Source organism: Furipterus horrens, unplaced genomic scaffold (assembly GCF_987537825.1).
Source record: "Furipterus horrens unplaced genomic scaffold, mFurHor1.1.pri manual_scaffold_11, whole genome shotgun sequence".
Lineage (NCBI taxonomy): Eukaryota > Metazoa > Chordata > Mammalia > Chiroptera > Furipteridae > Furipterus > Furipterus horrens.
Window position 1 is genome coordinate 64,081,028 of NW_028327181.1, and position 23,265 is coordinate 64,104,292.

A 23,265-nucleotide genomic window follows, 5' to 3' on the forward strand; every position below is an offset into this window, starting at 1 on the left:
ATATAAAATGAAGGAGAGGAGGGGGAGGGAGCAGGGTGCTGACCAGGTCCTGAGCCTCTGTCTCCAGGACCTTCTTTTGCAAGGCCCCAAGGTATCAGCAGGATGGCAGATCCCTGCACCGAGGCAGCCTCGCCCACACACTGACCACCTACCTACCTAGAAACAGTGGCCCTTATCCAGTGTGTAATATCAGTCTCTTCCCTGCTCCCTTGCCACACACTCCCCCAGATCTTTTTTTTTTTCTTTTTTTGATTAATTGTTCTTTATCTCACATTTTTTGCCTCTGACATTCTACATTTGTCATCTCTTTCACAAACCAGGCCCAGGGCCTGGCAGATACTGAGAGAATACAGACAGCCCGCCTGAGCTGGGAGCTTTGCCTCTAACAGTCATGAGTTTCATCAAAACAGAAACAGTCTCACCCTGACTCAGTGGCTCAGTAGCTTGGAGCATCATCCTGTACACCAAAAGGCTGTGTGTTGCCCTGGCTGGTGTGGCTCAGTGGATTGAGCACCGGATTGTGAACCAAAGGGTCGCCGGTTTGATTCCTGGTCAGAGCACATGCCTGGGTTGCAGGCTAGGACTGCAGCTGGGGGCTCATGAGAGGCAACCACACACTGATGTTTCTCTACTCTTTATCCCTCCCTTCCCCTCTCTCTAAAAGTAAGTAAAATCTTTAAAAAAAAAATTTTTTTTTAAGGCTGTGTGTTGGATTCTCAGTCAGGGCACATACCTAGGCTGTGGGTTCGATCCCTGGTCCGGGCATATACAAGAGGCAACCAATCAATGTGTCTCTCTTACATTGATGTTTCTCTCTCTTTCTTTCCCTTCCTCTCTCTCTAAAATCAATATATATATCCTTGGATGAGAATTAAAGAAAACAAAAACCAAAACCCAGAAACAGTCTCTCAGTAACATGGAATCACAGAATCTCTGAGGCCACAGACCCTATGCCCTTACTTTACCAGGTAAGAAGCTGAGGCCTAGAGGGTCCGTGGGACTTGTCTAAAATCCCAGCTAGTTGAAAGCAGGGCTGGGATTGGGACCAAGGATTCCTGAACCCCTGTGTTTTCTCCTATAATGGGCTGCCTTCCTAAAGCTGATGTCTAATGGACTTCTGTTTCTGGCAATAAAGACTAGACACTCTGAACTACTTCCTACTGAAATATTTAAAATGCTGAATAAAATGTTTTCAATCATTTAAAGGCAATGAAGTGAGCTAGCAAAAAGGGTTTAAAAGGCCAAAGGAGAAGAAAAAGCAAGAACCAGGAGAGGATGTGGAAACTACCATTCTCCCTGAGGAAATGTGCCAAAGCCAAGCAATCGTGAACTTAGGCTTTCAAGGCCTGGTAGAGCACATGAAAGAGGAGACAAACCCAAGCCTGTTCAAGATGGAGAATCTAAAGAGGAACTTCCTGTGAAACTGGCCACGACTCCAGGACAAGAGTGGGCTAGAAATACTTAGAAATAAACTCAGGATCCCCACAGAAGAGCAAGGGAAATGGCCCATGTTAAACACTGAAAGAAGGTGGAAAGGAAAATAACATTTTTACCCTGAGAATTCTTTGACCAAAAGTCAGCTCTTCTATTTAAATTCATCAGCAGGGGTCAAAAACCCTCAAGCCAATTGAGCAAGACTTTCAAGAGGCAAGAGATTAGTCATCAGCATACCTGGGGCAGGCAGGGGCAACGGCCAACTCAGAGGCCCTACGGCAGCATCATGCCTGGCTTGTTCCAGGAACACAAGAAGACATAAGGGCCTGGAGTGGAGAGAACCAAGGAGAAGGAGACGTGGGAGATAAAGTGACAGAAGTCACAGGAGACAGGCTGGGCAAGGCTTGGTGTGCCATTGTAAAATGCTGGAGTCTTCCTCTGAAATGCAGAGCTATTGGAGGAATGAGGGTCGCTCCACAACGTGAATATTCTATTACCACTAAACTGTACACATACAAATGGTAAATTATATGTTATTTTATAACAATTAAAAAAAACAACGATTATCGCAGTTGCTGTGCTAAGAATGTGTGGCATGGAAGCAGGGATGCCCAGCAGGAAGGTATGCTAGTAAACTAGGTGAAAAATGATGGTGGCTCCAGCAAGGATGGGAGCAGATAAGGGATAAGGTCATATTTTGGGTGTGTTGGAAGGAAGAGCCAAATAGGTTCCTGACACTGAATGTAAGAAATCAAAAAAAAAAAAAAAAAAAAGAGAGAGAGAGAGAGAGAGATGACAAAGGTTTCTGGCCTGAGCACATTGGAAGGCCAAAGCCGCCATCGACTGAAGAGGGAACCGGTTGAGGAGGACACATGGAGTTAAGCTTGGGTCCTGCTGAGTTAGAGATGTCTATTAAACATTCAGGTGGAAATGTCACATGTCGGCGACGCTGTGGAGCAACTGGAACTTTCACACACTCCTGGGGACGTGAAAATTGGAATAGCCTAGGAAAACCCTTTGGCAGTATCTGTAAAGCTAAACATGTGCATCATCTGTGACCCTGACATTCCATTCCTAGGTATGTGTCTAACAGCAATCTGTGAGTGTGCTCACCAGAAGAAAGGAACAAGAACGTGTGGAGCAGCACTCCTCATAACCACCTCACACTGGATACAACCCGTCGACAACAGGCGAGATGAACGGTGGTCCATTCACACAGTGACATGCTGCCCAGTAAATGTAAGTGAGCAAGTTCCCGATGTGCAGTGCTGCAGCCGGATGGATCTCCCATTATAGAATAGGGCCTCCAGACAGACAGAAAAGCAGTATAAGTCATGTGGCCAACTTAAAGCTCAAAAACAGGCACAATGTTCCCTGGCTGGTGTGGCTCAGTGGACTGAGCACCAGCCTCTAAAACAGGGAGTCGCCAGTTTGATTCCCAGTCAGGGCGTGGGCCTGCGCTGCAGGCCAGGTCCCCAGGTGGGGGCGTGCAAGAGGCAACTGATCGAGGTATCTCTCTCACACATTTATGTTTCTCTCCCTCTCCTTCTCCCTCCCTTGCCCTCGCTCTAAAAATAAATAAATAAAATATAAAGAAGGAAAAAAAAAAAAAACAGGTAAAACACGTTCAAGCAAAACTTGAGCGTGATCGTTCACAGCAGCAATACTCACGATGGCCAAAATGTGGAGCCGACCCAAACGTCCATCAACTGCTGAATGGATAAAAAAAAATGTTGTACAGCCATACAATGGAAGGTTACTCAGCCATAAAAAAGAGCGAAGTTCTGATACCTGCTGCAACATGAATGAACCCTGAAAACATTATGCTGAGTAAGATGCCCGACACAAAAGGCGATATATCGTATGATTCCTTTCATCTGAAATACCCAGAATAGGCAAGTCCACAGAAACAAAAAGCAGGTTAATGGTGGCCAGGAACTGAGCAGAGTGGGAAATGGGGTCTGACTGCTAATGGGTTTGAGGTTTCCTTTTGAAGTGATGAGAACATTCTGAAACTAGGTGATGGTTAGGGTTAAAATGGTAACGTTCAATGATAAAATTAAAAATAGAAAACTAATCGATGTTAGGACAGTGATTTCCTTGGAGATAGAAAGGGGTAAGTGCCTGGGAGGAACTCAGAGTTTCTAGGGTGCTAGTAATATTCCTCTTTTTTTTAATCTGGATGGTAGTGTCATGAGTGTGTTCATTTTGTAAAGATTTGTTCAGCTCAAGTATAGACAATTCTTCCAAGTAGTTTGGCTGCACAGTGGAGCTGAGAATGTGGACAGGAGCTAGAGGGGGAAGTGAAATCAACAGAGGGCTGTTTTCAGGTGGGAGAAATGATAGTGGCTTTTGTGCCTATGACAATGATAGGGTAGAGAGGGGGACACAGAGATGCAGGAGAAGCAGGAGAGAATTGCTTACTGGGTCTTGAGTAAGGGAGAGATGAGATCGCATGCCTGGGTGGGGGATCTGCAGTTAGTCCGTTTATAGTAACAAGCAGGACGCTAATCACCTGGGCCAGTGCTGATGGGCAGGGAGGGGGTGGTTAATCTGTGGAAGTTCACTCCTGGTTTATTACCAGGTTTATTGTCCCCAATTTACCAACGAACAATCTGAGATTCAGGGAGAAAGAGGATTGCTCACAGTCACACAGCTGGAACCAGGAGCAGAACCCACGTCTTCCTGACCCCAGGTGCGCAACACCACGCGGCTCCAGTGCCTTGAGTTCGCCTCTGCACTGGGTAAAGGAGTATCTCCATTGTTTGCCCTCAAACCACTGCTCAAACTTTCAGGAGCAGCACCCTAGGCTTCTAAGGATTCTGGGATTTGATGAACAAGTCTGTCCCACCTTATCAATACACCTTTCACATAAAGGACTTCAATTACGTTCCTCCTCAGCCTCCATTTCTCCAGGCTGAAGAATCCTAAATGGGGAGCTTGCCCTCATGGTAAAAGCCCTTCATCACTCCATTGTCTGGCTCTTTCCCAATTCTATTACGTCTTTCTTGGAATGCAAAGGCCATAACAACACAAACCACAGCAGCTTCGATTTGAAGAGCTTTTTGCAGGGACAAGGGCTCCATTTACGTATTCAGACTGATGGTCAGCAAGGCTGTGGCTTGCCCAAGGTCACACAGAGCGACAACAATGGAGTCCAGCGGAGGAGAATTCCAATTGCTGTGATCTCTGCCCCACACCCAACGAACTGCCTGCATGCAGGACTCCAGATGGGCACATGTGTGAGGGTACACTCAGCAGAAGGCGACAGGAAAGGGCACGTCAGATTGGCTTAAACCAATAAGGAGGATTTATTGAATTACATAACTGAAGTCCTGAAGCAGGCAGGCTTCCAGGATGGCAGACAGGAGTTCAGCGATGTCATCACAGTCCCAAGTTCATTCTGTCTTGCCAGCCACAGAAGCAGTATGGGTTGAATGACAGCCTCAAAAAAGATAGTTTTCTCTCCTAAACCCTAAAACCTGCGAATGTGCTTATTTGGACAAAGGGTCTCTGTAGATGCAATTAAGTTAAGGCTCTTGAGAGGAGATCATCCTGAATTACCCGGGTGGGCCCTAAGTCCAATGGCAAGTATCCTTATAAGAGCCAGAAGACAGACACGGAGAGGAGAGCCTTGTGAAGACAAGGCAGTGATTAGGGTGAGCAGCCACAAGCCAAGGACTGCCAGTAGTGCCCAGAAGCTGAAAGAGTCAAGGAACAGACTCTTCCCAGAGCCTCTAGAGGGAGCACAGCCCTGCTGATAACTTGATTTTGAACATCTGGGCTCCAGAACTATGAGAAAATGATTGTGTTATTTTAGACCACCAAGTTTGTGGTAATTTGTTAGGCACAGCCAGGAGACTAATACAGAGGACAAGAAACACAATTATTCGGGTCAGTTTAGGCTTGAACCTCATGTTCTGCCCTTATGTCCAGGGTGGGGTTAGCTTGCCCCAAGGTCCACGAGATGCATGAGGAAGGGTTGGTCATCTAGAGGAGCGGATCACATGTAGGAGAGGCTACCAGAGTGTCCACTGCAGACACCTGTTCTAGAAGGATACCATAGCCTGCCCTGGCTGGTGTAGCTCAGTGGATTGAGTGCAGGCCTGCAAACTGAAGGGTTGCTGCTTTGATTCCTGGTCAGGGCATATGCCTGGGCTGTGGGCCAGGTCCCCTTTGGGGCCGTGTGAGAGGCAGCTGATTGTTTCTCTTGCACACTGATGTTTCTCTCCCTCTCTTTCTCCCTCCCTTCCCCTCTTTCTAAAAAATAAGTAAATAAAATCTTAAAAAACAAAAACAAAAAAGTACCATATCCTGAGCATCTGCTCTGAGAGAAGAGAGCAAATGAAAGACAAAGGGTACCCTAAAGGTGTGACTTTCACATGTTCACAAAGCCCAAGGGCAGCCTCCGAACTCTGAAAACAAAGTTGAGCATCTGGAACATGGAGCAGCTTCCTCTTGAAAAAGGTGTGAATGTGCTTATGAACTGTCAACATCATTCACACTTTGGAAACCATTCCATCCACCTGGTTGCCCAAGCCAGGACAGGCCTCAAAGTCATCCCAGACTCTTCCTTCCCCCTCACCCTTCCTTCACAGGCAATCTGTCCCCACTCCCATCAGCTCTACCTTCTACAGGTCGTTCCAGTCTGTCTGTCTCCCTCCATCTCCAGAGCAATGACCCTAGTTTAGACCTGGACCATCCTCTCCTACTAGGAGACAGTCCTGGGTGGCCTCTCTGGCTTAGCCTCAGCCTCCGCCCACCACCCCACCAGAAACTAGAAGGATCTTTCATTTTTAATTGAACTTATTGGGGTGACATTGGTTAATTAAATTATATAAGGAACTTTTAAAAATGTCACGTTTCTGCTGAAAACTCTTCAAGCCCCTTCATAGCTTTTGAAGCCCCTTGCTTACCTGACCTCATCCCTCACCTTGAACCTTACCAGTTCCCCAAATACACAGGTTCTCTCTCATGGGGTGGGGAGGGCTTTGCACCCCAGCTCCCTCTGCCTGGATGATCCTTCACTACGCCTTGCCTGTCCAAGTCCTCCAGGACTCAGCTTTGAGGCTCTCTCCTTTGGGGGATTTCCTTGACCTCCTAACCCTTCCTCAGGGTTCCCCTGCACCCTGGGCTTGTGGAGTTCTCTTGTGGTGCTTCATTTGTGGGCCGTCCCTTACCCCCTACACTCAAAGCTCCCCAAAAGCAAGAACCAGGTCTTACCCCTCTCCATCCTGAGTACATAGTATATACCAGAAATAAATCGATGAATAAAGATCAAATCTACACTGGATTCCCTTGTTTTTTCTGAAATAAAATTCATCCTAGACTTTTGCTAAATCTAGTGATCACCAGCCCCGGTAGAGCAGGCATATAAATCGTGGGTCACATCTTTATGAACTTTGGCCAATTATCTTATCTCCCTCGGCCTCAATTTCTCTTTCTATAAAATGAGAATTATAAGCCTTACTTCATCAGAAAAACCACCTAACACACCATCTGGCAGGGAGGTGGGACACAGTGCATTTCTCTTTCCTTTGCACACGTGCACACACGTTGGCTGACGTCAACAAGCACCTATTAAGCACTTACTCTGTGTCAGACTCTGGGATAGGAATTGAGTGGTAACAATGACAACCCTGACCCTAGATTTCACAGTATCCTTTTCTGAGAAGATTCATCTATAAAATCGGAAGTAAATCCTACTCATAAATTCACAGGTGAGTTTGCCAGCCAGCAGGAAGTCCTTGAGCCAGCTCTGCTTTTCCTCCAGGGCCCCTCACTCTCCTCTCCAGCTCGCAAGAGAGAGCCCAGTCAACGGGTCTTTACCGCCACCTGGTGGAAAAACAGAATAAGCCCACAGGCAGCGGCCCGAAATTCAGACGCCTGCCTGGAGCTGCCAAACACATGGCTCTAACTTATATCTGCCACATTTGTTCAACAGCCAATGAGAAGTTGTCAGAGGAAATTGCTTTTGAAATCAAATCACCTCACCAGAAAAAAAAAAAAAAAAAAAAGGAAAACCAACTGCACCTTGTAATGGTCATAAAGTGGAAGCAGGCCTCCTGGGGAAATGAGCTCCAAGGCGAGGACCAGACAACCCCGTGAGGTGGGGAGAAATAGCACCTTCTGAAACCACGGTTGTGTCTTACGTCCCAGGCCACCATCAAGTACAAATCCTGGTGGAATTCTCCAAACCTTGGTGCCCTGAACCCAACTGAACTATACTCCAGCCCATAAACACCTGCAGAATCTCGCTCAGTACCAGAACAGCTCAGTAGAAACTGCCGGAAGCGGGGAGGCCATTCTTTCCAAAGGCCTTGGCTTTGCAGCCAGACTCGCTAAGTCAACAAAGCGGGAGCCAGCCCCGCCGCTTGCCTTCCTGTTACACCCTCCAACGTCTTCTCCCTGGCCTGCCACACTCACACGCAAGTTCTCTCCCTCTCCCCCGCCCACCCCCACCCCCTACCCCCCTGGATGCGCGCTCCAGCTCCAGCATCCTCAGTTATTTGGGTGGGGAATCTGTTCTGGGAGAACTGGGAGGCAGAATCCAGATGGGCTATAGCCAGAGTTTGGGGTTGTTTTTTTGTTTTTTGTTTTTTCCCCTCTTTTCTCCATATTCTAACCACTCGGTGAGAAGTTGGGCCCAAAAAAGCAGACTCGGGAACACCAGGGCTGCAGTGCCAAGACGTTTCCTTAGCCAACGAGTGGGTTTCTGCTTTCCTGGAAGACACGCTGTGATTTCCTCGGGGCAGTGGGGCTTTGCTGTGTCCAGCCAATTGCTTCTGGACATAAAGACAGTGGTCTCTGCAGCCTCTACAGCCAACACACCCAGCCACGCAAGTGTCTGAGAGCAAAGCTTGAGGAAGCACTGCCCACTATAACCTCCTGGGGTCCTCACCAAAAACACAGCACCAAACTAATTTAGGAGTGGGGTGAAAGAGTTTGCTCCCTCACAATTTTCCAAAGGGAAGAAAGTCATGACAGACAGAAATACACTGGAGCCATAAAAAATATACAAAATTACCTTTACCAATTGTGAATGGCAATTCTGCTTGTTCCGCTAATGCACAAAAATTGCAAGTTTTTCATCCAGATAGAAAATAAACAGAAAAAGTGATCAGCACTCTGGTATTAATCAACCCATGATGATACTGAATATATACCACCTCTACCTAGCTGACCATCTGCCCCCAGCCCCCAAATACTTGTTCTCATACAGGCTTGTGAACTTTGCATCTCTTTTATCTTGGGGGTTCAAGAAATAAAAGTGTGGTTCTCTCTGACCGTCCTACTTCCTGACCCCAAGATTCCATCCGGGCCTTCTGGGTCTCTCCTCACTTGCCCATGCAGTGCCAAAGCAAATGGGGGTGGGACAGTAGGTCATCCAATGTCCATCTTCAGAGGTCCTCCCTGTCCCACGGCCCCTCTGGATCCACCAGATTCTCTGTAGACTCAAGGCATGGGCACTTATTTTTATTTTTCAGTTGCAGTTGATATACAATGTTATATTAGTTCAGGAGTACACCCCAGTGAGTAGACATTATATAACTTACTAAGTGATCATCCCGATAATTCGCATACCCATCTGACACCATACATCATTATTATCGACTGTGTTCCCTCTGCTGCACTTGACATCCTCAGAGAAGGAAAACTCTGACTCCAAAAAACCTCCGCTGCCTTGCGGCATACCTCTTCAGGGGAAAGGCTAAGGGAGTAAACCCCGACAGAAAATCCGGAGCCGGAGTCCCTAAGGCGGTTCAACGTTGTAGTCAACACCGGCAACTCCTGCGGCGCACCTGAAGCCAAGCTGTATTGACTCCGTCTTTCCCTTGGACCCTTCAGCTGCGAAGAGAGGGGGGGTCTGCTGCATGGGCAACAGCAGACCCTCCATATCACCCTGCCCAGGCTCTGTAGCTTCAGCTTCACTGGAGAGGACACTCCAGCGTCATCGCAAGATGTCGATTCAACACGGGAGGAGACAGATACCGTGTCACTCCCGAGTTGGACTGCACAGCCATTCTTGGCGGTGCAGATAGACTCTTAAGAAGCTACACCATCGTCTCTCGAGACGGACGGCTGCCGACGACGACGACTTGACATCCTCAAGGGCATAGGCATTTTTTGTAAGACGGTCCTGACTGCCTAGAAGCACCAACATCTATCACTCTCTGAGTACGTAACTCCCCAGGGACACACCAGGAAGCCAGGCTCCCAATTGTTCTGCTCTTAGCATCCTCAGATGTCTCTCTTATTCGAATCTTTCTTCTCACACCCTGGGTTTTCTGTTTGGGGCTGTGGGAGGCACTGACCTTGGGAAAATTCTTTCCCGCCAGATTTCTTCAGGACACATAATCTAAGTGGATAAAACGACTATGGGACATTTACACAATGGAATACTACTCAACCATAAAAAAGAACATTTTACCCTTTGTGACAGCATGGATGGACCTGGAGAACATTATGCTAAGTGAAATAAGCCAGTCAGAGAAAGACAAATGTCATTCGATTTTACTCATGTGCAGAATCTAATGAGCAAGCAAAGTAGAGACAAACTCATAGATAGAGAGCATGCTGACAGCTCCAGGTTGGGGTGGGGGGCATACTGGGTGGAGAGATCCAAGCAAAAAAGAAAAAGGACTCATGGACATGGACAATAGGGTGGTGATAGCAAGAGGAGGGGATATAAAGAGGATAAATGATAATGGAAAAAATACAATAAAAAAATTTTTAAAGACACATAATCTGTTGGCTTAAAACCCATTGCTTCCTTACCAAAAAAAAATTTTTTTTGTAAAACAAAAGCTAGAAAGATGTCTTGGCTGTTTCGACCCTGTCACATGCCTCCACTAAGGAAACGAGCAGAGGGCCAACTGCCGGCTTGCATGAGAGAAACAAGAGCAGATCTCATATGTCATCCAGCCACACTTGATAAACACAATTTCACTCTTTTTCAGTCACCCAAGATTTTGACTATGGTCGGTTGTGATTTCTTCCTTGGTAAATGATATGTTTGAAAGAAATGTCAGAATAAGTCTCTCTTTTTTTTTCCCTTAGTAGCTGTACTTCTCCAGCAGCCTCTGTCCACTTTCTTTTTTAAGTATACTTTATTGATTATGCTATTACAGTTGTCACAAATTTATTCCCTTTGCCCCCCTCCACTTGTTACCCTCCTTCCCTCCAGCAATTCCCCACTTAGTTCATGTCCATGGGTCATGCATATAAGTTCTTTGGTGTCTCCAGTTCCTTTACTATTCTTAACATCCCCCTGTCTATTCTGTACCTACTAGTTATGCTTCTTAATCTTTGTACCTTTTCCCCATTTCTCCCTCTTCCATCTCCCCACTGATAAACCTCCATATGATCTCCAAACATATGACTCTGTTCCTGTTCTAGTTGTTTGCTGAGTTTTTGTTTTTGAGATTCAGTTGTTGATAATTGTGAGTTTGTTGTCATTTTAATGTTCATAACTTTGATCTTCTTTTTCTTAAATGTGACCCTTTAACATTTCATTAATAAGGGCTGGGTGATAATGAAGTCCTCTAGCTTTACCTTGTCTGTCTAGCTTTACTTTATCTGCCCTTCCATTCTAAATGATAGCTTTGCTGGATAGAGTAGTCTTGGTTTTAAGTCCTTGCTTTTCATCACTTTGACTATTTCTTGCCAGTCCCTTCTTGCCTGCAAAGTTTCTTTTGAGAAATCAGCTGATAGTCTTATGGGAACCCCTTTGTAGGTAACTCTCTACTTTTCTCTTGCTGCTTTTAAGATTCTCTATTTATCTTGAACCTTTGGCATTTTAATTATGATGTGTCTCAATGTGGTCCTCTTTGGTTCCAACTTCTTTTGGACTCTCTGCTTCCAGGACTTGTATGTCTATTTCCTTCACCAAATTAGGGAAGTTTTCTTTCATTATTTTTTCAAATAAGTTTTCAATTTCTTGTTCTTTCTCTTCTCCTTCTGGCATCCCTATGAATCAGACATTGGCACTTCTAGAGATGTCCCAGTCTTCTCATTCTCTCCTCATTTTTTTTGAGCTCTTGCTTCTTCATTCTGTTCTGGTTGACTTTATTTCTTCCTTATGTTCCCATTCATCGATTTGACCTCATCTTCCTCCCCTTCACCATTGGTTCCCTGTGGATTTTTATTTCACTTAGCGTAGCCTTCATTTCTTCCCTTATGTGCTCGCCATACTCAGTCATTACTCTGAGCATCATTATCACCAGTGTTTTGAACTCTGTATCTGATAGGTTGGATATTTGTTTCACTTAACTCTTTTCCTGGAATTTTGATCTGTCCTTTCAGTTGGACCATATTTCTTTGTCTCCTCAATTTGGCAGCCTCCCTATGTTTGCTTCTGTGTATTAGGTAGAGCTGCTTTGACTCCCTGTTTTGGTGCACCTAATACATTGTAAGGGACAGAGCCTTAGGTATTAGTCTGTGCTGGGCAACCTGTTTCACTGCTTTGGGGTGCTGTATGTGGGGAACAATACCATTTGCTCAGCACTCACTCCTTTCCCAGTCACTTCACCCACTTCCCACATGCAACCGGCACCCCTCTAGTTGTTGCCCTGGTTGTGGTTCCCAGAGTGGGTGAGTTTGCCTACATTCTGGAACCATGTCTCTAGAACTAAGGGACAGGTAGTTTCTTCCCCTGCTCCAACCCCCACTGGTTTTCATGGGCAGAAGCTACAAGGCTTTATTTTCCCAGCACTTGAACACTGGGCTGCGCAGTCTGACCTGGGGCTGGGATCACTCCCCAAGTGTCCCTCCTAGTTTTTATTCACTACATGTGAGTGTGGACCTGTCCATTATATTGGTCGCCGCCGCCACACTGCATTCTCCTCTTCATCCTGGCTCCCCATCCCCACCCCTCCTACCCATCTGGGTGAGTATTTCTTCTTTAAATCCTTGGATGTCAGACTTTCATACAGTTCGATTTTCTGGTAGTTCTGGTTGTTTTTTGTTTTGAAGTTAGTTGTAATCCTTCTTTCAGTTGTGCAAGGAGGCAAAGCATGTCTACCTATGTCTCCATCTTGGCCAGAAGTCTCTGTCTACTTCTGTACCTCTCTCCATTCCCTACTTTTCTCTCCTATCTCTGCCACTTCCCAGCCTGGCTCACACATTCTGAGAAGCTGGTCAGAAGTCACCACTGCCCCCCAGTCGAGAGCAACAATAGTACTAAAGGCAACAGCTCAGGTGGCCACACACAACCCCCAAACATTTTAGCCTGCAACGTCCATGCACCCACCCCTGCACCTGGCCCATGTCATTACATTATGTGAACACTTTCTAATTCCCACACCCCAAAATACCCTTTTTAGCCTTCATCTTACCTGGCCTCTACATAAAAGACAGTCATTCCTTCTTCCTTAGAACTCTCTTCTTAGATTTGGCCTGAATGATGTTCACCTGGTTTCCCTCCCCTTCCACTGCCACAGGCTGCCCTTGGAAGCTGATCCTTCCATCTATCCTTTGATTGCTAATGCGCCCTAATTCCTGTCCTCACCCCCCTTTTCTTTCTACATACCCTCCATGAACAACTCAGCCTCTCTCAGTGTCATAACACCTACCCAAACCTCAAACATTCCCAAGACATTTCCTCTCCCTCCCTCCTCCTTCCTCCCCCTCTTCATCTCCCTTTCTGATTCCACACACATTCCTGTTGACTGTTTAGCCTAGAAAACAAAAGGCCAGAGAGAGGATAAATTGCTAATTCTCTGTATTTGAAAGTGTTAGGGTCACAGAGCAGACCCGGACCAAATGGGTAGATTTTACCTCAGTCCAGGGGAGAATGTTCTAACCAACAGCACTAGCCAGCAACAGATAGACTCCTTCTAAGGTAGTGAGCCCCCACGAGTGGAAGTGGGCAGAGAGGACTCCTGCATATAGCACAAAGCTGAACCAAGCAATATTCACATTCTCTCCCTCTTCTGAGACTGATACTTCTCAGCTCAGCATTCAGAAATTTGGATATATAGAAGGATTTTGGGTTTCTTCTTGTTATGTACATAAAATTACAATTCTTCATTTTAAAACAGTTTAGAAATTGTGATAGTTCTTTTTTCAATTTTTTTTTTATAATCATGGTTTGTTGTTTATCAAATAATTTGTATTATAGATTCATTTGTCATACACACACTCTAGTATTTTTTTTTTAAGATTTTATTTATTTACTTTTAGAGGGGAAGGGAAGGAGAAAGAGAGGGAGAGAAACATCAGTGTGGGGTTGCCTCTTGTGCGCCCCAACTGGGGACCTGGCCTGCAGCCCAGGCATGTGCCCTGACTGGGAATCAAACTGGCAACCTTTTGATTTGTAGGCCTGCACTCAATCCACTGAGCCAAACCAGCCAGGGCCACACCCTAGTTTTTAAAGCACAATTTACTTGGTCATTGATTGAAGGCTTTCAATTAATGCATGGTTGCAAAGGTCACTGCTTCTAGGCATTTCTCTCTGCTCTATTTCCATACATTGTAAAAAATAATAAGTTGATAGAAAAGGAAACCTAAATAAATCCTAATCTGATGTAACACAGATTTTTTAAAAGTTCTTCAAATATTTTACTCATCAGCAGCCCAGATTCTTCATCACCAGCTTGGGATGTTCAATTGTAAATACAGAGGTGGGCAAAAATAGGTTTACAGTTGTGCATATGGAAACTAATCCAATAATTAATAAATAATAATAAAAGAATACATTATGTTTTGAGTACTCACATCCGTGAACTTACTTTTGCCGCACCCCTATACAGCCAAGGCAAATCGTACACCATTACTGAATTGAATTTGTGCCAGTATTTACTGAACAATTCCATGCTGGGCTCCACGCATGCTATGAAACAGGGGTGCTGAGGACTAAGACATAGTCCTACATGCAAAGAGTTCCGCCCTCAAGACGGAGGCAGACCCTCAAACCCTCACTGCAGCAGAGAGAGAAGGCAGGTGCTCTGATGTTTGTCAGAGAGCAGGAAAGACCAGGCAGAGGAGGCAACTCTGCCATGTCTTTATTTTAAATACCTCATTGCAAAACCTGTATTAAAATAACAAAACTAGAAAAGCGAATTGCCTACACCTCCACAATGTAATCTAATTGTTTCCATGTGTCTATATTCGCAACATTATCCGACTAGTTTTTCAGTCACTTATTTCCACTTATGTCATTAGTTTTCCATTTCACTACCTTTTTTCCTTACTCCCCTCTCACCCCCTTGAAATAACCAGTGTTCACAGCCGGGGAAGTTATCGTTCAACATCTTTCTCTAGGCTTGATTCGCCTATGGGGGGCACTAGAACAATATGTAAATCAGAACAATTGACGAGCAACCCCCTTCTTGTTCTCCTGACACACCCAACATTCAGCCATAAAAGCCCTGCTGTTTTTCTTTTTAACTCTTAAGTTTTCTAGGTCCTTGCTTCAGTAGACCCCACTTCCCTCACACCCGCTTTGCTGAAAATAACTAGGAGAAACTGATTAACGTCTAAAAAGCAGGAGTCCTAGATCCACAGCTGCTCCGTGGGTCACAGCAGAGTCTTGTGAGCATCCTCTGCTGTCCCTTATGCGCGGGGGCTTCTCATACTGTTTTTCTTCCCTCCCTCGGACACGTACGTACTCTCCCCACCTCAAGACTCCTCCTTTTACTGTTTCAGCTCACACAGGTGCCAAAGTCACCCATCAATAACACAGCCTTCCCATTCAGCAATTCTGCTATTCTCCTCAAGCCCCCCAACAGGTCATGGTTCAGTTTCTCAAGTTCACCTTATCATGCCAGACATACTCATTTTCAGCTATGGCTTTGAGAGGAGGAAAGAGCAGTGTGGCGAAAGGGTCTACGACTGTCCCTTCAGCAAGGACAGTGGAAGGAACATTTTGTCTTCCTAGGACAACCTTGGCCATGAGGCCCCTCAAGTCAAAACCACTGCCTTTCCGCATTAAGGGTCTGCCCTGTTCACCTTTGTGGCACCTCTGAAAAAGTAGTTTAAAAGGTTAAATGTTCATTGAATTGCCACGGAGTTGGCTCAGACTTCAGATCTGAAACTTCTTGATTCAGCTTCAATAAGAAGGCAGGGAGGTAAGAAGCAATCCCTCAGCCTGCCAAAAAGAGGAAGCTGACAGTCTGATGCATCACAGACCTGCCAAGGCAGAGCCCCGATCTCACCTCTGGGCCCTCACACACACAGGGCCAACCAACAGAACAGGCTTCACGTCACCCGTGGGGTTAGGTCCCAGCTCTGCCATTTCCTACTTGTGATCTTGAACAGGTCAACATTGTCAGTCTTACTTTCCTCATCTCTCAAATGAGGTAATTTTTCAAAAATTTAAAAAACAGTGACTTCATATAAGTAATTGTAAGTCTTAAAACATTAAATGGAAAATAATTTTAAAATTCTTTCATTCCAATTGAGGGTTATATAATTGCTGGTATAATCGATTTGCCATTTAGTGTTCTAGCCCACAGAAAGTCCTTGTTAAGTAAGTGAATGATCAATTTTCCATCAATAGGAAAAGAAATCAGCCACAAAGTCACCAATGTTTCTTGGATTCCAATCCCTGACCAATGGTGCCAGATCTACAGACGCAAAACTAAAGAAGTATTTTCTTTCACAAAGTAGTTTGAAGTCTCCAGGTCCTCCAATCCTGAAAATGTAAGTCAGGGGCTTTCAATGAAGGACTAAGGCTTTGTTCGGAGGAATCTAATTAAAGGGGATGGTAGGGTAGTAGACAAAGACACAGATGGTTTTTGCTATTTTATTTATAAAGAACACAACTACTCTTGACACAGAAACAAACACACCCAAGGAGGAGTTCGTAAAAACAACAACAAAAGAACTATGGGACAGTGGGACCTTGTTTTAACACCAGTCTGTGTGCCTGACTCAGGGATCACTGGGAATATTTCCACACATATGATATCTCACTTCAAAGAAAGGAAGAGACACCTTGATCTTGAGGGTCCACCTATCCGCCAGGTAAAATCTACACACTCAGTCTTCAGCATCATCAAACTGTCCAGTTTCAAAGACCATCTTGGAATAATGGGGTATCAGTGGAGGTGGATGGTGCCAGCTGGGGTCATAGAGCATGTCTCCTTGTGGGGCACAGCACACCCAAGGCTTGACCTCTTGAGAAATGCAGCCCTGGATGTCGTCAGCATCTGCAGGCCATTTTAAAAGACAAGATTAAAGGAAGGAGTGAAGGTGAAAACAAATAGCCACACACACACACTCCTCTTTTCCCAAAGAATTATACACACAAACACACACATACACACACACACTCACACACTCACTCCTCCTTTCCCAAAGAATTGCAAGCATATTGTTTCTGAGGCAACCCACAGCTGTGCTTCTCAGCCAAGGGTTCTTGGCAGTGCAGAGGAAGCAACTGGATAACAAGACACTTCTGTCTGCAGCTGCTCAGTTCACACAAAAGATATTAGGAGAGAGTAACATTGTTCCAATGTTCAAACTAACTGATACATTATGAAGTCAAATGTAAAAATTTGCACGTACTTTTTGTTTCAAAAAGAAGCTGTTACAGAAATTGCAAATCTGTAACAGATATCAGGCTAAGCTTGCAGATGTGGGTCCCTCTTCTAACCCTATCTGCCTTTAGGGGTAACCTGGTAGGAGGGTCTGAAACCCTGCTTAGGACCCCAGAAACTCCACACCTACCATATGGATTCCCTTGATCTGCTTTCAACTCCGAGTCCCAGTCCTCACTGAAAAGTTCAGCAGGCTGTTCCTTGGGCGGACAGCTGGACATCCTTTCTGGCAGCTCCCAGGAATTCAGTTCCCCATCATAATCTTCACCGCCCACAGCAAAGCCTTCCTCTTCAGAATGGGTGCCCTCACCACCCGCAGGACTATCGTTAGGGATGCTCTGTGCTCCCCTCGTTAAGAAATCAACAAAAGGAAGGAGGTCTTAAAACAACTGGAAAACCAGAGGGCCTACTCATGTGCTTGGAAAATTTTTGGCAGACTTACTAAAAGGGTAGCAGTAAAACAAGTGTGCAGAGTTCTTTAGCCACCTGAGTACTTAAAAAAAAAAAAAAAAGTCTGTTGGCATTTTTAGAAGTAGAGTTGATCAATTATGTTCAATAGGATGTTTTGCCTTAAACAAGGCCATTAATTGCCTGGTCTTGTAATTCACATAGGGAGTTGGGCACAGTTTACATTTTTAGGTAGCTTACATGTCATTAAAGCAAAACAATGCAGGTGTGAAACAAATTTTTGCTCTTCTATTCCTCCTCCTTTTATCCTCAAAGAGCACGTGAGAGGTGAGCACAGGATAAGGGGGATCAGGATAAAAGTGGGCAGAAGAGGAGCAGAACCCATCTAGTGACAAAGGACACAGAAGAGGAGCAGAACCCATCTAGTAACAAAGGAAAGCCACCACATCCCCACCCCCCAACATGAGGAGGGCTGGGAGGAACATTTTCAAGAGGTTTCAAAATAATGGGAGAAAGTTTAGGGAGGATAATGAACCTACAAGCATACAGTGCTACGGAGACACCAGGTCAGAGCTGGGAAATGAATCAGCCTATTAACACTATATAATAATGACAGCTATAATGAATAAACTAATACTTCAGGGCATGTGTTTTGGAGCCAAACTGCCTGGATCCAAATCCCAGGCTTGCTAATTACTAAAAGGGTTACTGAGCTTAAATATACTCAACTGATTCCCACAATAGCTTAAACACAGAATTAACATACAACCCACTCCTAAATGTGTACCCAAAAGAATTAAAAACAGGTGTTCAAATAAAACTTGTAAAAAATGTTCATAGCAGGACTACTCACAATCACCAAAAGGTGGAAACAACCCAGATACCTACCAACCGATGAATGGGTAAGTAAAATTTGGTTTACACATACGGTGGGATTATTCAGCCATAAAAAGGAATGAAGTATAGGCATACTTTGTTTTATGGCATTTTGCTTTACTGCACTTCACAGATTTTTACAAACTGAAGGCAAAACCCTCTACCAGCAAAAAGATTACAACCAGCTTTATTGTAATAGTAGTTTTATTGCAGTGGTCTGGAACCAAACGCATATCTCTGAGGTATGCCTGTATTGATACATGCTGCATGTATTTATCTTGAAAATATTATGCTGAAAGAAGCCAGACATAAAAGGCCACATAATATGTGATTCCATTTACATGCAATTTACATTTGCCAGTCCAGCACAGGTAAATCCATAAAGACGGAAAGCAGAGTAGTGGTCGCCAGGGGCACAAGGAAGGGGGCAATGGGGTGTGACTACCTACTGGGTATAAGGTTTCCTTTTGGGGTGATGAAAATATCCTGGAACTAAGTAGTGGTGGTGGTTACATAACGATTGTAACTGTGCTAAATGCCACTGAACTGTATGCTTTAAAATTGTTAAATGGTAAGTTTTATGTTATGTGTCTTTTATCATAATTTTAAAAAATTTTTACTCTGTGCCTCAGTTTCCTCATCTGTAAAATGGAGATATGATTCTTGTGAGTTTTTAAAAACAGAAAAAGAAAAAACAGAATTGCGCCTGATACATAGCGAGAACTCAAAGTGTGTGTTGTTATGACTACCCTTACGTGTCCGGAGCTTCATCTAGACCACACTATCCAACGGCACTTCCTGTGATGTCCAACAGACTAGCATTAGCCACATGTGACTATGAGCACTTGAAATGTGGTTAGTGCAACTAAGGAACTGTTTCATTTTATTGTATTATAATTAGCCTAAATTTAAACTGCACCAGAATCAATGGCAGTTCTAGATCTTCTCATCTAATCTCAGAACAACCCTCTGAGGTAAGTATTATTGTCCTCATTTTAAAGATAAAGAAAAGATAGCCCTAGATGGTATCGTTCAGTGGATTAAGCGCTGAACTGAAAGGTCAGTGGTTCAAACCCGGTCAGGGCACATGCTTGGGTTGTGGGCCAGGTCCCCGGCTGGGGGCATGCGAGAGGCAACTGATTAATGTTTCTCTCACAGATTGATGTTTCTCTCTTCCACTTTCACCTTCCTTTCCCCTCTCTCTAAAAAATAAATAAAATCTTTAAAAATAATGATAAAAATAAAGAAAAGTGACTTATCTAAGGCCACAAAACTCAGACCAGGGCTCTGACTCGGAGCTGAAAGTGGCAGCTTCGCCTGCCTCCAAAGCCGATTATCTTCCTGCCTTCCTAAGCTGCCTTCCTCGGCAGAAGGGATAAGTTTGGACACAAGTTCAGGACTTCCCTTAAGGAAGCTCCACTGGAGCTTCCAAACAAGAGCCCTATTGAAACACCAGGCAAAAAAAGGCAATCTGGCAGCTAAGAAGACCTGCTAAAAAGAGATGATAAAGAACACATAGGGGCCGTCCGTCCCTCTTGCTGCTTCCTGGGTCTCTCCCAGCATTCACCCAGGCTCTGCCATCTACTTGCCTAGGCAATCCGAGGCCTTCTCTGTTTCTCTCTCCTGACTGGAGTGGTCATCTGGGCCAAAGCCAGCCTGCTGGAAGAAGAAACAATTACCCAGGACTTGTACAACTGGGGTATCCCCACTATTAAGCTCTCTTCTCAGCCGCAAACCCACCCATCCATACTCCCCCGCTTTGCGTGTGGGGCTGGGACTTTGCAACCCATACTTCTGCTTTGCCCTGTCAAGATTCAGCAAGGACGGAGGGTCTTAACAACTTATCCTATCAAATTATCTGTCTCCTGACTGATACACAGGGGCAAGAGAGCTTTCATTTCTCTACGATGCTGAGGGAAATCTTTTTTCCCCACAGTCAATCATACGCCTCTCTGCTCTCACCACTCCAAAGTTCCCAAAGTCCTATCACCTCTAAGACCTCCTTCTAAATGGAACAAGAAATGTTCACAGCCTCCATGAGAAGATCTGACTTCAATCTCAGCTCTGCCATTCATTCAGCGTGTGATTCAACCACTCTGCCTGGGTTTCCTTCTCCGGAAATTGAAGATGGCTGTTCTGACCTAACAGGGGGCTTATGATAACATAACATTTATGAAAACACCTGGCATAGAACAGGAATGTAATGTTTGTTGACTCTTAAGCCCGCCTGCTTTGCCCCTACATCTACACTGCATTTGGCACCTGTCCCAATTAGCTCATGATGTAGTCATACCTAGATTTAAAGCATCACCTCCACCTCCTATAGTCAGTGACAACACTTGGGTCACTACTGCAGACCAGCTGGTGGGGCCTCTCACTTCCACCACTGCCATAACCCCCTAACTGCCTCCCCATTCACCCATCCTGCCTAGCCCTGCAGTGTTAATTACTACTCTCCTTAAAAATCTTGAGCTCAGCCCTGGCTAGTGAGGTTCAGTGGATTGAGTGCAGGCCTGCGAACCAAAGGGTCACTGGTTCAATTCCCAATCACGGCATATGCCTGGGTTGCAGGCCAGGTCCCCAGTTGGGAGCACAAGAGAGGCAACCACACACTGATGTTTCTTTCCCTTTCTCCCTCCCTCCCTCTCTCTCTATAAATAAACATTTTTTTTTTTTGATCTTCAGCTCTACTGCAGGAGCAAATACCCAAGGCAGTGACACCTCCCCCTCACACTCCATCAACCTGTTGAGCATAGCACTTGCCCAGCTCTGCAGCCCAAGGTCCCGGCATTTGCTGCGTGCTCCCGCCTTTCCACACTTCCCACATCACACCTCTGCAGGCACCACCTCCCTCTCACCTTGGAGAGGGAGCGCATGTCCCTTCCTACGGTGCCCTGACAAAATTAGTCTCATCATAACTGCAATCCAAAGTAATTTGCTTTGTAAGTCTAATGCTACAATCTTCTTCTTATTTTGGTTACGTACTATCTTTGATGCTTAAACAAGCACGCCACTCCTCCAACCAATTAATAAGCGTGTCTACCGTGCCAGGCACTGTGCTCGGCACCAGGTTAACAGCAGTAAACAGTTATTTCTACCCTCAAGGAGTTCACCACCTACCAGAAATTACTGACTGCAAAGAAGGACAGGCTATGTATGATTGTAATAACGGTCTTTGAAAACCAGGAGCTGCCTGGTGCACCAATGAAAACAAGTTTCTGAAAACCCTGCGTCAAGCCGGGCCTTTAGGTTTCATTGAATAGAAAAGAAGAGACGGCCTGAGACGTCATCTGGAGCCCAGCGCTGGCTGGGCATCCTCACCAGTGGACACAGGTCCTTCGGGAAAGGTCTCTCCTCAGCACCCTCACCTGGCCCCTGTCCAGGCCCCCCGCAGCGGTCCATATCGCCTCCCATTTAGCAAGTACGCAGCGGCGACAGGGGGCCCAAGCCTTCCTTCCCAGCACTGCACGCCCACCCACACCTTCAGGGTGCCCCGCCCCAAAGCCCCGCACCCCATGGTCCCTTGGCCTGGCTGCGTCCAGCTCGAGCGCATGTCCAAACGGCGCTCAACGTTCCCAGAGCGGCCCCAGATGCTTCCCCGGCTCCGCGGCCCCCGCAACTTCCCACCTCCGGCCACAGGTGATGGCTGTGCCTGGCCCCCGCGCGGCGCTCACCTCCGGGCTGGGGGGCGCCTCCCGCGCGCTCCGCAGCTGTGGACCCCGAGGCGGCTTCGCAGCCCCTGGCGCCACGCTCCGGGCGCTCTGCGGGTCCATGCCCGGCGGCCCGCGGCTCCGCGCCCTGGACGCCGCTCGGCCACGTGACGCACCGGCCTTGCTGCCAGCCCGAGGATACGCCGCGGAGGGGCCAATCAGCCAGGGGTGCTCCCGGCGGAGGGGGCGGGACACGCGGTCACGAGGAAGCGGGGGGCGGGGCAGCGCGGGAGAGGCAGGGCACCCCGCACAGCCAGAGCCCACCTAGCAGCCCTCAATACCGTTTTTGTAGCTCCGGCCAGGCCGTGCAGGTCCGAGGGCTGCACGACTGAGCCTAGAATGCCAACTGTTACCCCTACGCAGCTTCAAAACCCCCAATTCCTGTTACCCGGGTCCACTTAATGTATAAAGCTAAGCTGTAACAACTTTTAATACAATTGTAGCTCCAACCACATTTTACTTTCGACCTTACAAATTTCTCCAGGCCACGTGCTGGAACTGGACTAGCACAGATGGATGACACAACACAGCAGCCCAGCGATTCTCCACCTTGACTTAATGATAGTTCTTAAAGTCAGTCCATGAGAAACCAGGGCTGTTGATAAAAACAAACCGACAATGTACTGAACACAACATGTATGCTATGACACTTGGTCATAGTAACCCTAAAGATTCTGTGCAGCCCGTAATCTGACCCGGGAAAAGATCCTTTTTTAATTGCTCGGGTGTGGCCCTATGCAACCTGAAGGTGGCAGAAGATAGGCAAGGTCAGGCTTCACTGCCTTTCCCTACCCACACGGCCTGAACTCTTCACAAACCAGCTCAAGGTGTGATAATCACGTTAACATTAAAGTAGCAGAAAGCTGTAAACTGCCTTACCAGACCCCCTTCATACAACCTTCGGGAGGTTATAGAACCTATTCCATCATCTCCTTCAAAGTATGTGTTGCTTGTAAACTATGTAAGATATTTGAAAAAATTAGTGTAACAGTTGGTACATGATACTCCCTTTTCTTTTCCACTATGTATACTTTCCTAGAGGGAAGAGAATGTGACAGATTAATGTGTTCTCTGCTCTGACCCATGAGTCAGTTTCCCCAAATCTAATTGTATTTATCTAGATCAACTCTGTCCAGTAGAACCTTCTGCAGTGGTAGAAATAAAAGTTCTATTATCTATGAGGTCTAATATGGTAAACATAGGGCTACTAAACGCTTGAAATGTTGCCAGTGTAAATGAGACACTGAATTGTAATAAATTTAAATTGCTATATGTAGCTAGAAACTACCACATCT

The 23,265-nt window shown here is 45.8% G+C and overlaps 1 protein-coding gene across 1 annotated transcript; it reads right to left on the reverse strand.

Annotated features, from left to right (window-relative positions):
- Nucleotides 1-16,166: 16,166 nt before the first annotated feature.
- LOC149998026 (coordinator of PRMT5 and differentiation stimulator-like) lies at nucleotides 16,167-22,083 on the reverse strand. The gene is made up of 4 exons (XM_090291611.1): nucleotides 21,935-22,083; nucleotides 19,846-19,916; nucleotides 17,107-17,324; nucleotides 16,167-16,586 (listed from the first exon to the last, which is right to left on the reverse strand). Exons 1-4 carry the CDS (start codon nucleotides 22,031-22,033, stop codon nucleotides 16,417-16,419), a joined length of 558 nt encoding a protein of 185 aa, XP_090147737.1. The 5' UTR covers nucleotides 22,034-22,083; the 3' UTR covers nucleotides 16,167-16,416.
- Nucleotides 22,084-23,265: the final 1,182 nt, after the last annotated feature.

Bases quoted from the DNA above. Each gene is read 5' to 3' on its own strand.
- LOC149998026 (XM_090291611.1), bottom strand. From the start codon at position 22,033: ATGGACCCGCAGAGCGCCCGGAGCGTGGCGCCAGGGGCTGCGAAGCCG. The intron at 19,917-21,934 runs GTGAGCGCCGCG...TTCTTCCAGCAG, and splicing joins AGGCGCCCCCCAGCCCGGAG to GCTGGCTTTGGCCCAGATGA. The intron at 17,325-19,845 runs GTAGATGGCAGA...TTTCTTAACGAG, and splicing joins GCCTCGGATTGCCTAGGCAA to GGGAGCACAGAGCATCCCTA.